The following is a 14,243-nucleotide window of genomic DNA, read 5'->3' as shown; positions in this document are numbered from 1 at the left end:
TTATTGGAAACCCTGAAAGCGGAGCCTAAATTGTTGGCCGTTATTTAGTGGCCTTGCCGTGCCCAGCGTGGTGTCGGGACGAGGCCGTTGAATCTCTGAAGGGGCCTCTCGTGAGATTTGTGATGTTCGATCTGGAGCACGCCCCATCTGGATCTCGCCCTCAGTAGGTGTCATCCAAATCTGCGTACTTAAATGAGCTATTAGTCTCATTTAAATATGTGTTCGGGGGATGCTCCCAGCACCTGGGACCGAACTGCCATGCTGGGAGACCTTGCCAAGGGGGCCGTATTGCAATGGTTTCCACAAATGTGGACCAGTCATAATGACACTTGGGTGGAAGGGGGTCTCCCAGGCCATTAGAGGCGTCCAGTTCGGGGTGTTGCACTTTAGGAAGGATGTGAAGGCATTAGAGAGGGCGCAGAAAAGATTCTGGAGAATGGTTTCTGGGATGAAGTACTTCAGTTATGAAGATAAATTGGAGAAGTTAGGACTGAATTCCTTATACAAAGAGGAGATTTGAAAAGGGGTATTCAAAATCATGAGGGTCTGGGCAGAGTTGATAGGGAGAAACAGTCCCCGCTCATAAAAGGATCGGGAATGATAGGACACAGATTTAAAGTAAAAGAAACAGAAGTAACGTGAGGAGTAAATTTTTTACACAGCGAATATTTCGGGTCTGGTCTGCACAGCCTGAGAGTGTGGTGGAGGCGGGTTGAAGCAAAGCATTCAAGAGGGAATTAGAATGTTATCTGGAAAGGAAGAAGTTGCAGGGTCAAAGGGAGAAGATAGGGGAATGGTACGAGGGACACTGTGTGTGCAAAAAGAAAAACTAACAATCAGATCCTTCGTATTTGGCCATGGCTTGGCATTCCTCTCACCTTGACACATTCAAGGAGTGAGTATTTCTCTTTTGTGCTTATAATTGCTGAGGTTATTCAATAATTGGCTAAGTTAATTCAACCTTACTTCTACTCTAATTGCTGACCAGCTGGATCCGGGTGCGGGAGTCAAATGGGCCAAGAAGGCCCCAGACCGAGTTCCTGTACTCCACTGAGGTGGCTGATTGCAGCTGAGGAAGATGTGGACATGTCATAATGTCTGTACTCGAAAGCGTCAAAATCAGTTGGAACATAATCGTGAATAGAGGTTAGGTGCTGAAATACCTTCAATTCACAGTGAGGCAGAGAGAGCGAGTGAACAGTAGGCTTTATTAGTCATGAACTTGACTAGCCAAAGTCAGTAGTATAGATGAATGCCGCCCACAAGAGGTCGGCCTATATATGGCCCCGGTGTGGGCGGAGCCAGAGGCGGAGCCATACCGAGGTTACAGTACAGTACCTGGAAGCAGTTCACATCACCACTTCCAGATCATAGGTCACAGGTTACGGTATCATACATGCATTATGGTGAATACATTCACCACAGGTGCCAAAAAGATAGAGGTCACACTCAAATAGCCTTCTTAAGTAATAAATACAGATAATGCGCGATAACCTCAACAGGCAACATCTGTGGAGAGAAACAGAAAAGGTAACCTTTCAAGTCCATATGACCCTTCTCTATAAAACTGGCAGTTCGGAAAGGCCTGAATGGGTCATGTGGGCTCGAAACGTTAACTCTGTTACTCTCTCCACAGATGCTGCCAGACCTGCTGTGTTTTTCCAGTATTTTCTGTTTTAATTTCACAACCGCAATTCTCCGGCTGTTCGCTGGTGGTGAGATTCTCTGGTTCCACCGACAGTGCACCCCCGCCCACGGGTTTCCTGGCGGTGTGGGAGAGGCTTCAATGGGAAATCCCATTGACAAGCGGAGGGAGTAGAGAATCCCGTCGCTACAGAACGGCGTGCCAAACTCTCCGTCCTCGCTCGCAACAGTCTCGGCACAGAGAATCCTGTCCTACATTTCCAGCATCCGCTTCAAGCCTGCTTACATACCCTGCCCAGTGACCCACGTGAAGAATGGCCACTTACTGAGATACTAGACTACCTGAGCAACCATACCTCGCAGTCAGCCTGAAACTCTAATCAAGGTGGAGGGAAGAAAGTTGGAGATCAAGATAGTCCCAAAGCTACACATTTTTAAAAAATTTAGAGTGCCCAATTATTTTTTTTCCCCCCCCCAATTTAGGGGCAATTTAGCGTGGCCAATCTACCTAACCTGCACATCTTTGGGTTGTGGGGGTGAAACCCACGCAGACATGGGGAGAATGTGCAAACTCCACACGGACAGTGACCCAGGGCCGGGATTCGAACGCGGGTCCTCAGCGCCGCAGTCCCAGTGCTAACCACTGCGCCACACGCCGCGCCTTCAGAGCTATTTTTTTATGATTAATCCTATCTCCCTTGCAAAGCTGCTTACACCCAATGCCAGAAACATAGGTGGTTTTCATACATTGAAATGAAAAGAGATGATTATTGTCTAGAATGTCGCACTGACACAGTTGCATTCCAGTTCAGCTCTACTCGGAGCTCAGATTTACAGAAAATGAGTAAACCTACGTATGACACCCATCAGCTGCACAGTTGGCAGGCCAAATTCTTTAAAAATGAAAGGCCTGGAATCTCTGCGTCTATCTTTAAACAAAATTGCACAGCCTGATGCGACTATTGTATTTATTTTCTTAGAATCGTTTGGAAGGCAGTGACAATTCCAATAAGAAACTTGCCTCCATTTTGGAAACCGAGGATGAACCAAATGAATATTCGCACCTCTCTCCAGCAACTAAGACCCGGAGGAAGCTCACGTTACCCGGTTTGAACAGCCCAATCCGGCGAGGGTCACTTGGTAGCTTGCTCGGAGATGACCTCAAGCATTATTCAACGATAAGGCTCGGCAGTCGGTCACCAGCAAAGTGCAGGAGGGGCAGGAGCCCCCAATGCAAGAAGGACGACACCATATCTAATGGTGGAAATAATAATGCACGAAAGCCAACAAAACTACTTCTACCGTCTCTAAACTGCTGTGGGCCTCCTGACCTCAGTCCTCGGTATGTCTCTAATGAATTGCTATGATAATGTGGTGTCTCCGTATGTATTATTGTGGCACACTCAATTTGAGCAAATGCACTGCGTAATTCCAACTGTCCTATCTACACAAGAAGATGGGCTGAATAATACGAGGTGGGGGGGTGGGGTGGGGGAGGATGGACAGCAAGTCCCACCTGAAGAAAACTATCAGTGTGGAGTCGACATGCTCCATGCCAACCCACCTGACAGCCTTAAAGCGCTTCAGGACGAACTAATGAGGGCCAGGTGGCAGAAGCAGGGACCGCCCACTGGAACTGCCCAACCAGTCCGATTGGCCAGCAGCTCCATCAGTCCTGGCAGCGACAGGAAGGTGTCAGTGGCTGCTGCTGGAACTGCAGAAAGACAAGGAGGTCAAGGCCCATGGTTCCCAGAGCGGCTAAGTCCGAGGCCTTGGGCCGGGTAGGTTAGGTAAAGGGGAGGGGGAGAGTTTATGGACAGGAGTGTGTAGGAAGGAATGGGGGGAGGGGGTTTGACCGCCCCCCCCCCCCCCCCCCACCTTGATCGGCAAAGGACTGCCGTAGAAGTGCAACACCCCCTTCCTTCCCGCCCTGTAAACATTTAAGTTAAAAAATTGGGCTTCCAGCTCTCACCCCAAAGACTTATGGCCGGCCAGCATATTTCCAGCGCCAATTAGCTCAATAGAAAGCCTAATTGACCCGTGATTATTTATTTAAATAGGCTGTTGGTTTTGATGCTCTCCCAACCTCTGTATAATGGGGGTGAGCTTGGAGGTGGGTGGGAAGGTGTTGGGTTGGGCACCTGCCCTATTTTCCGTGCTCCCCGCTCCTCCCCCTCGCAGGAAACATTCACGCCTGGGACATGTAAAGGTCAGGCCTGTGTGTTTTTTAAAAATATTTTTATTAAGGCATTTTGTATATACATTGAACACGGCATAAACCAGAATGAGAACAAACAGGGACCCTCATAACAAACAAATAACTAACAACCAACCCCATCCCGCCTGCCGTTCCCCTCCGCCCATCCTGCCTACCCCATTTTAACCCCTCTATCCACCCCCCCCCCCCCCCCATCCCCCTCACCATCCCCACCCGCTGACATCTTAACTTTCCTCTAAGAAGTCGATAAAAAGCTTTCACCTCCAGGCAAACCCATCCACTGATCCTCTCACTGGCAGAAGGCAGCGATTGGGGATAAAGGGGTCTTTTTCAGGATGGTAGCCGTTGACTAGTGGTGTGCCTCACGTGTCGGTGCTGGGACCACAACTTTTCACAATCTACATTAATGATCTGGAAGAAGAAACTGAAGGCACTGTTGCTAAGTTTGCAGATGATACAAAGATCTGTAGAGGGACAGGTAGTATTGAGAAGGCAGGGGGGGCTGCAGAAGGACTTGGACAGGCTAAGAGAGTAGGCAATGAAGTGGCAGATTAAATACAATGTGGAAAAGTGTGACGTTATGCACTTTGGAAGGAGGAATGGTAGCATAGACTATTTTCTACATGGCGAAATGCTTAGGAAATCAGAAGCTCAAAGGGACTTAGGAATCGTAGTTCACGATTTTCTTAATGTTAACATGTCGAGGGCAGCACGGTGGCACACGGATTAGCTCACTGAGCTAAATCTCTGGCTTTTAAAGCAGACCAAGCAGGCCAGCAGCACGGTTCGATTCCCGTACCAGCCTCCCCGGACAGGCGCCGGAATGTGGCGACTAGGGGCTTTTCACAGTAACGTCATTGAAGCCTACTCGTGACAATAAGCGATTTTCTTTTCATTTTCATTTCAGTGGTTACAGTCGGCAGTTAGGAAGGCAAATGCAATGTTAGCATTCAAGTCGAGTGAGCTAGAATACAAGACCAGGGATGTACTTCTGAGGCTGTATAAGGCTCTGGTCAGAACCCATTTGGAGTATTGTGAGCAGTTTTGGGCTCCGTATCTAAAGAAGGATGTGCTGGCCTTGGAAAGGGTCCAGAGGATAATCCCTGGAATGAAGAACCTGTCGTATGAGGAAAGGTTGAGGATTCTGGGTCTGTACTCGCTGGAGTTTAGAAAGATGAGGAGGATCTTATTGCAACTTACGGGATACTGCAAGGCATGGATAGAGTGGATGTGGAGAGGATGTTTCCACTTGTAGGAAAAACTAGAACCAGAGGACACAATCTCAGACTAAAGGGACGATCCTTTAAAACAGAGATGAGGAGGAATTTCTTCAGCCAGAGGGTGGTGAATCTGTGGAACTCTTTGCTGCAGAAGGCTGAGGAGGCCAAATCACTGAGTGTCTTTAAGACAGAGATAGATAGGTTCTTGATTAATAAGGGGTAAGGGGTTTTGGGGAGAAGGCAGGAGAATGGGAATGAGAAAAATATAAGCCATGATTGAATGGCGGAGCAGACTCGATGGGCCGAGTGGCCTAATTCTGCTCCTATGTCTTATGGTCTCATGGAAGGAACTCCGCCAGGTCGCTCACCCACACCGCCGACTTCGGCGACCCCGAGTCCCTCCATTCCAACAAGATCCGTCTCCGGCCTACCAGGAGGCAAAGGCCAAAGTGTTGGTCTCAATCTCACCCCCTGGACTCCTGTGTCTTCCGACATTCCAAATATCGTCACTTCGGACATGCCCAAAACATGTGAACATGGTTCGCAGGACTCCCCACGCACCGTTCACACATGTCCTCCCTCCTCTCAAAGAACCTGCTCATGCTGGCCACCCCCATATGCGCCCTATGCACCATCTCGAACGGAATAAAGCTAAGCTTAACAGAGAGGAAGATGCGTTCGCCCTCCTCAAAGCCTTCTCCCAGAACCCAGACTCCATTTCCGCCCCCCAACTCCTCCTACCACTTCTGTTTAACATGTCTTATCAGGGCTCCCTTCCAGTCCATTAACGCCTTGTAAATCTCGGATACCTTGCCCTCAATACCACCTTGCCCTGTAGTCCTGGGAGCGGCAGGTCGGGAAGGACGACTCCTGCTTCCTCACATAATCCCGCACCTGTAAGTACCGGAACCCGCTTCCGCTGGGCAGCTCATTCTCCTCTTCCAATTCCTCTAAACCCGAAAAGCTGCCCCTCACAAAAACATCCCAAAACTGCCCGATCCCCACCCGCCGCCAGCCTCGAACCCCAGCGTCTAAGCCCCTGTGCAAATCTGTGTATCCCACAGATCGGTGCCCAATCCACAAACCCCCGCTTGAACCCAAACTGTCCCAACACTCCAATCCCATCTGGTCAACCGCCTTCTCCGCGTCCATAGTGACAACCACCTCCACCTCCTGTCCCTCCAGGGGCATCATTATCCAACAAATGTCTCCCTTTTACGAAGGCTCTCTGGTCTTCCCTTATTACCCCGGCACACAGACCTCAATCCGCGAGGCCAAGATCTTTGCCAACAGTTTGGAATCCACATTCAGCAATGATGTCGGGCAGTAGTACCCGCACTGCTCCGGATCTTTATCCTTCCTCAAAATTAAAGATGTCGAAGCCTGCGATAACGTAGGGGGAATATTCTCCTCTATCTTAGAACAGTACAGCACAGAACAGGCCCTTCGGCCCTCAATGTTGTGCCGAGCCATGATCACCCTACTTAAACTCACGTATCCACCCTATACCCTATACCCGTAACCCAACATTTGGGGGTGAAATTCCACTTTTAAGAAAAATAGGAACTGTACCTGACCACCTCCACGATTTGCAGTCAGGAATAGAATTGTAGCAAATGGCACGGTTTCAAAACATCGCAGTTTTTTAAATGGTTTAATTTGTGAGTCACCAATAGAGAGAGAAAAAAAATAGTTGCTTTGCTTCAAGAGTAGAATTTCTCCGTGGCCTTGGTCAGGATGATTGTGTCTTTCAGTTGTGAGGCAGTGATGGTACTGTCCGTAGGTATTCTATCCAAGTGGGAAAGAAAAGTTCTTTTATTTTCTTTCCAGGTGAATTGACCACCCCTGACAAAACAATCTGAGATACAAAAGTAGGGATAATAATAATAATAATCTTTATCGTCACAAGTAGGCTTACATTATTTTCTGTATTTTCTTTTTATTTATTTTTCCTTTCATGTACTTCATGATCTGCTTGAAAAATACTTTACACAGAGGGAGAATTCAGAATATCCAAATTACCTAACAAGCACGTCTTTCGGGACTTGTGGGAGGAAACCGGAGCACCCGGAGGAAACCCACGCAGACATGGAGAGAAGGTGCAGACTCCGCACAGACAGTGACCCAAGCCGGGAATCGAACCTGGGATTCTCTGGGGCTGTGAGGCAACGGTGCTAACCACTGTGCTACTGTGCCGCCCGCAGAATGTTTGTGCCGGCCCTCAATCAAGGGGCTGGTTTAGCTCACTAGGGGCTGGTTTAGCTCACTGGGCTAAATCGCTGGCTTTTAAAGCAGGCCAGCAGCACGGTTCGATTCCCGTACCAGCCTCCCCGGACAGGTGCCGGAATGTGGCGACTAGGGGCTTTTCACAGTAACTTCATTGAAGCCTACTCGTGACAATAAGCGATTTTCATTTCATTTCATTTTCATCTCCTCAGCTACAAACATTTCCTCTAATAATGGAAATAACTTGGTGGTGCCACTCTGTGATGCCTTCTGCCATGTTTGAAAGTAAAAGGTTCCTTGTAAAGTTTTGGTGAGAGAGTGGAGAATGGGTACTGTGTCAATAAGACACACCTGTTTGAAGATCTGGAATGAGCGCTCCGTTTTGGTCCTAATTGCCGATTACCGCAATTTGAAATTGTATTGAGGAGCAGAAACAGACGCTTGATTAGGTGCAGTTTTTGTGAGGCAGAATTCATTTTGGCTGAAATGTTCTGCCCCTTTCCACCAGTGGGATTGTCCCTTCGATGGTGACTCCCCACGGCACATTCCCCGGCGGTGACTCCCCACGGCACAATCCCCGGCGGTGACTCCCCACGGCACATTCCCCGGCGGTGACTCCCCACGGCACAATCCCCGGCGGTGACTCCCCACGGCACATTCCCCGGCGGTGACTCCCCACGGCACATTCCCCGGCGGTGACTCCCCACGGCACAATCCCCGGCGGTGACTCCCCACGGCACATTCCCCGGCGGTGACTCCCCACGGCACATTCCCCGGCGGTGACTCCCCACGGCACAATCCCCGGCGGTGACTCCCCACGGCACATTCCCCGGCGGTGACTCCCCACGGCACATTCCCCGGCGGTGACTCCCCACGGCATATTCCCCCGCGGTGACTCCCCACGGCACAATCCCCGGCGGTGACTCCCCACGGCACATTCCCCACGGCACATTTGGGCAGCACGGTAGCATGGTGGTTAGCATAAATGCTTCACAGCTCCAGGGTCCCAGGTTCGATTCCCGGCTGGGTCACTGTCTGTGCGGAGTCTGCACGTCCTCCCCGTGTGTGCGTGGGTTTCCTCCGGGTGCTCCGGTTTCCTCCCACAGTCCAAAGATGTGCGGGGTTAGGTGGATTGGCCATGCTAAATTGCCCGTAGTGTCCTAAAAAGTAAGGTAAGGGGGGGGGGGGTGTTGGGTTACGGGTATAGGGTGGATACGTAGGTTTGAGTGGGGTGATCATTGCTCGGCACAACATCGAGGGCTGAAGGGCCTGTTCTGTGCTGTACTGTTCTATATCTATATCTATATTCCCCGGCGGTGACTCCCCACGGCACATTCCCCGGCGGTGACTCCCCACGGCACAATCCCCGGTGGTGACTCCCCACGGCACATTCCCCGGCGGTGACTCCCCACGGCACAATCCCCGGCGGTAACTCCCCATGGCACATTCCCCGGCGGCAGAGGTTGCTGGGCACTCCGAACCCCACAGACATCGGCGGGATTGGAAAATACCACCACTGACCAAGGACGGGCCTCCTCCACCGGCAGAAAATACACTGGGGTAGGGGGGGGCTACACAGTGCGGAATATCCCGCCCTTTATAATAATTCACAGGATATGTGAATTCACAGGAGTATGGCTCGTATGGGCACGAACCTGGGGCGAGATTCTGTGATCCTGAGGCTATGTGTTGACGCCGTTGGAAACGCCGTCGCGTTTCTCCATGGCATCAACACGGCCTCAGGATCAGCAATTCTGGCCCTTACAGGGGGCCAGCACGGCACTGGAGCAATTCACGCCGCTCCAGCTCTGCGGAGAATCGCGTGCCGACGTCGGGCAGCATGGCACAATTCGCGCTGGTCGCGGGGATTCTCCTGCCCGGCCCCGGGCTGAGAGAATCCCACCCCTGAATTCTGGATTGACAGCTCAGCACAGTCACGTTATTTGACACTTACAGTTAAAAACAATGATTGGGTGGAATGTGTTTGGGATTGATATGCAATTTTGTACTCAAGGTCGTACCTGGCTTGACGTAGTCATGTGAGCTCTGCCATGAGGCACAGGTTGGGGGCAGCTATATGACACTCAGTCCTAATAAAGCTATTGCACTACAACACTGTCCTCTCAGAGCTTGTAACATGGGGGGGAGGGGGGGGGGGGCGGAGGTGATTTTTCGCCTGCGTTAGTCAGTGAAAACAGCAATGTGGACGCAAAATATCGTGAGAGCCAGGAAGCTCTCGCAGACGAGAGCCCATTTCCCGATTTTCCACGCCCCTCGCCGATGACGTAATGAGGTTCCTGCCCACAAAGGGCGACTACCTCGGCCGGAATTCTGCCGCCGCTCTCTGCTGGTTGGACTCTCTGGTCCCGCCGGCACGTACCCCGACACATGGGTTTCCCGGCAGCGTGGGGGTGGCTTCAAAGGTCATTCCCATTGACAGCGGCAGGAGCGGAGAATCCCACCACCAGCGAACAGCGTGCCGCCTCCAGCCACCGAGAAATATGCGGCCGGTGCGCCGGTGAATCCCACCCCTCATTGTAATGCATATAATTAGTGAGTCCCCCGCCACATGACTGAATTTTCATACCTCGTTGATGTAACATGAAACAGTCAAAGGGTTCACTCTGGAGGCGCAAAGTTAAGTGTAGCCACGGGGGTGAAGGACATGCACGGCACTGCCCCCTGGCACAGATGTGAACCTGGCAGTGCCACCACGGTGGGCCTTCTGGGCAGCCCCATGGGAGGGCTTCCCCCTATGTGTATGGGGAGGGCTAATGCCTGTAAGGGGGGTGATTGCCCCCCCCCCTAAATCTATCGTGCTCTGGGGGGGGATGGGCAGCCCAATGTTGGTGTTGTGTGTGGCGTGGGGGGGGGGGGGGGGGGGGGCGGTATCTCATTGCTTGTGGCGGTGGGTTGGAGGAGCCTCCCAATGCCTGAGGGGGCGGGGGGGATCCTACATATCTGTGGAGGCACTGGGGGCCGGGTACTTTCTGTGCTGATCTTGGCACTCTTAATGATGGTGCCCTGACCTCTGTGGGGCAGCCTTGCCACCTTTATCAGGCCCTGCCCTGCCAGACTGACGGCATAAGCCCCGCCCATTCACTTTATTTCTCAGAGTGCCTGGAAACTCGGGACTAAAATCCCGGCTGCGCAGCTGGAGAGATGCATGGCGGTTTTCTGTCAGAGGCTGACACTCGGGAAAAAAATATGGGAAAACTCCACCTACGGTGTCAGAAGTGGAGCTGAAATTGAGTTTCAAAGAGCTGGAGAGAAGCCTCGGCCTCTGACAGGGCAACACAGAAATACTCAGAGCTGCAGAAAGCTGCTAAAAAAGGAAAAGAACTGAAGCCCACCGACAAGAAAATCAAACAAACCGGGTGAGTCAAAATGGCTGTTAATTTTCCTATCCCAATTCCTGTCGAAATGAAAGGTGATATGTGGCAGGACTGTCAGCTTTTCTACTTGCAATGGTGAAACAACGAGATTGAAACAGATTTAATTCATAAGCCAGTGCCAATGCAAGTAGCAACACGGTTCACACTGTCGGGGGGGGGGGGGAAACTGCTACAAATTGTATTCCAATCTAAATCTCTCCAGAAGAAAGAAAAAAAACAGTTGACAGAAATCTTGATGGTTCTGGGGCGGGTTCACCAGATCCCCAGCCGTGTGTTTCTCATTCGCTGGTAGTGGGATTCTAGCTTCCCACTGCTTGTCAATGTGTTTTCCCATTGTAACTGCCCTAGACGGGAACCCCGAGGGGGTGGGGGGAGGGGGGGGGGGGGGGTGGGGGTGGGGGGAGGGGGGGGTGCTACCAGCAGGAAAAGTGAATCGCAACAACCAGAGAATTCCGGCCTTAAATACTCACTTTGGAACACCACTGTCCATAACTTGTGAAAGATATGTGTTAAGAATGAGGGCTCAAGTTAAAAACAGGGAGCGGGATTCTCTCAGCCCACGCTGGGCCGGAGAATCGCCGGGCCCGTGCGCGAACCGCGCGACGCCGCCCCCACGCCGGTCCGCCGATTCTCTGATCAGCGGAGAATCGGCACCATTGGCGCCTGCGTGATAGGCGCAGCGCCGGTTGGGGGCCGCTCTACGTGGAAGTTGGAAAAGAAGGGAGTAATCAAGAAAATAACAACCCCAACAGACTGGATTAGCAGCATGGTTGCCGTGAAACAACCAATCCAAAGGATTTAAATAAAGTGCTGAAGATATCGCACGACCCCATGCCGGGCACTCGAGGAATTTTGTCACAACTTGCCAAGGCAAAGACCTTTACTAGCCAGGATGCAAAGTATGGTTACCGGCAAGTGAAGCTGGATGAAAGTAGCAGTTTACTAACGATATTCTGGATGCTGTTCGAGAGACACAGATGGTGGCGCATGTTGTTTGGCATTTCCGTGGCTTCAGAAGAGTATCAACGCAGAAAGTTTGAGATGGTCAGTGATCTTCCCGGAGTGGAAGCTATGGATGATCTGCTAATCTATGGATGTGGTGACACAATGGAAGAAGCGACTGCTGATCACAATCAGAATATCGTGCGACTGCTGGGGGGAGCTCACCAGATTAACCTGAAGCTGAACAAGAACAAATTACAATTGAAGATGCCTGAAGTCAAGTACATCGGTCCTGGACTGACAGGAAAAGGTTTACGCCCGGATCCTGAAAAGGTCAGAGTTGGAGCAGCAATGAAGTGACCAATGGGTGTGCAAGAGATTTGTTGGATTTGTGAACGATTTAGCAAACTGTTTGCTGAAATTGTCATCGGAGTGTAAACCATTTGAAGTCAGCTCACTGCCAAGGATGTGTAGTGGCATCTGGGCACAGAATAAGAAGCAATGTTCACTAGAAGCAAACAACTAGTGATGACAACATTAGCGCTGAAGTACTGTGGTATCAATGATGAAGCTGCCTTGCGATGCAACGCCAGGGAGACAGGTCTTAGAGCAGCACTAATATGCAGTAGGGACAATTGGTCGCAATTGCATCCGAGGCATTAACACAAAATGAACGATGCTATGTTCAGAGTGAGCAATTGAAAAAGAGTGTCTGGCTGCTGCCTATGTTTGTAATCATCTTCATCACTCCCTGCTTGGGAGACCACAAGCCTCTTCAAAATGTTTACAAGTGCCAAAGGAACCATCAAGACCCAGGCAAATCCACCACAGATTTATACAAGCGGTCCTCAAGTGGGGAAACACACTAACTGAAGGGGTGGAAAGTAGCCCAGTGCAAATCTAATGTCATGCCACACACAAAGTACTCGTCCAATGGCATAAAAGCTATTGATGCCAAAGTAGTAACTGATGCGAATGAAAAAAAATCAAGGTGAGATGGTAGAAAGCCAACTTTCAATTTGATAATACTGTCAAACCATTGACAGAATTGAGCATAGGGAGAACCGGTCAGGGTGAAAACTTTTAACCCCCTCAACAGGAATCAGCCCACCTGGAAACATGGAGACATGCATGTAGCAGTTGTGACCTCAATCATACATGGTGGATGTGAATGAATCAATATACCAGGGCAACAGCAGACACTTCCAAGCAATTACAGAAGCTGTTCCTTCACTGCAGGCAGCCAATCAGGATGATGGGGTCTCAACAGCTGCACAAAGTGCAGAACGACCGTCATTCCCAGAGGTCCATTGGTCCCCAGCAACGAAAATGGAACAACAGCAACAGGTAGCACAACAACAACAAGTGCCACGTGAATGACACGCCCCACAGAGGGAACATCACCCAGACAAACAGCTAACGACAGCATGCACATATATCGTTAAGAGACCTGCACAATTTAACGACTATGTATGCAATGCATGTGCGGAGACGGATGAAAATAATAAACAGTGCATGACAACAGTGGATGGATAGCGGGCAATGTGGATTACTCATGGGGTGGAGTGGCACAGTGGTTAGCCCGAAGACCCGGGTTCAATCTCGGCTCTGGGTCACTATCCGCGTGGAGTTTGCACATTCTCCACGTGTCTGCGTGGGTCGCACCCCCACAACCTAAACATGTGCAGGGTAGGTGGATTGGCCATGCTATAATTGCCCCTTAATTGGAAATATTAAAAAAAAAACTTGTGACACTCACAGTTGTACATGACAGTGCATGCAAATCTGTCAATATGCAAAGGGGGTGTTTGGGATTGAAATGCAATCATGCGCTGAAGATTCCACCTGACTTGCTGTGTGGGAAGAATGGTAACTCACTAGCCCCTCTGACTATAGCTATCAGATACAATTGACGTGGAATCAACCCTTCAGAAATGGTGGAGAAATTGTCAGGGTTCTTGTCTGATATCTCCTCTGGCTCTTCACTCGAAAAGCAAAGAGACTTCACTCCAACCATCACTTTAGGATCACTTCAGACTAACCAAGCTCTTTCAAAATGAACTCAAAAAGTGATCATTTTAGAATTTTCACTATCTGAATTTGTCCGATTGCTCCATGAAATCTTACTGTCAATTGACCATAGTCGGTAGATTGAATTAATAGTTAGCAATAGTGAAAAATTATTGTCCCGATTAAAAAACATAGGTCCCTTGGAGAGGGATGATCAACAGCTTTAATTATTTGTCACTTCCTCCCCGTAATGGGTGGCACGGTAGCACAGCGGTTAGCACTGTTGCTTCACAGCACCAGGGTCCCAGGTTCAATTCCCTGCTGGGTCACTGTCTGAGCGGAGTATGCACATTCTCCCTGTGTCTGCGTGGGTTTCCTCCGGGTACTCCGGTTTCCTCCCACAAGCCACGAAAGACATGCTTTTTAGGTGAATTGAGCATTCTGAATTCTCCCTCCGTGTACCCAAATAAGCGCCGGAATGTGGCGACGAGGGGCTTTTCACAGTAACTTCATTGCAGTGTTAATGTAGAATCATAGAATCATAGAATTTACAGTGCAGAAGGAGGCCATTTGGCCCATCGAGACTGC

The 14,243-nt window shown here is 50.3% G+C and overlaps 1 protein-coding gene across 1 annotated transcript in view; it reads left to right on the top strand.

The window, feature by feature from the left end:
* The window catches only part of kcnh4b (potassium voltage-gated channel, subfamily H (eag-related), member 4b), a 235,106-nt gene that overhangs the window by 184,212 nt on the left and 36,651 nt on the right, over positions 1-14,243 (top strand). Inside the window, 1 exon segment of the mRNA XM_038779453.1 lies at positions 2,625-2,986. Within this exon segment, the coding sequence (XP_038635381.1) occupies positions 2,625-2,986 (362 nt within the window).

The sequence above is a fragment of the Scyliorhinus canicula genome, chromosome 19 (assembly GCF_902713615.1).
Source record: "Scyliorhinus canicula chromosome 19, sScyCan1.1, whole genome shotgun sequence".
Taxonomy (NCBI): domain Eukaryota; kingdom Metazoa; phylum Chordata; class Chondrichthyes; order Carcharhiniformes; family Scyliorhinidae; genus Scyliorhinus; species Scyliorhinus canicula.
This window is presented reverse-complemented; position numbering and strand designations above follow the sequence as displayed.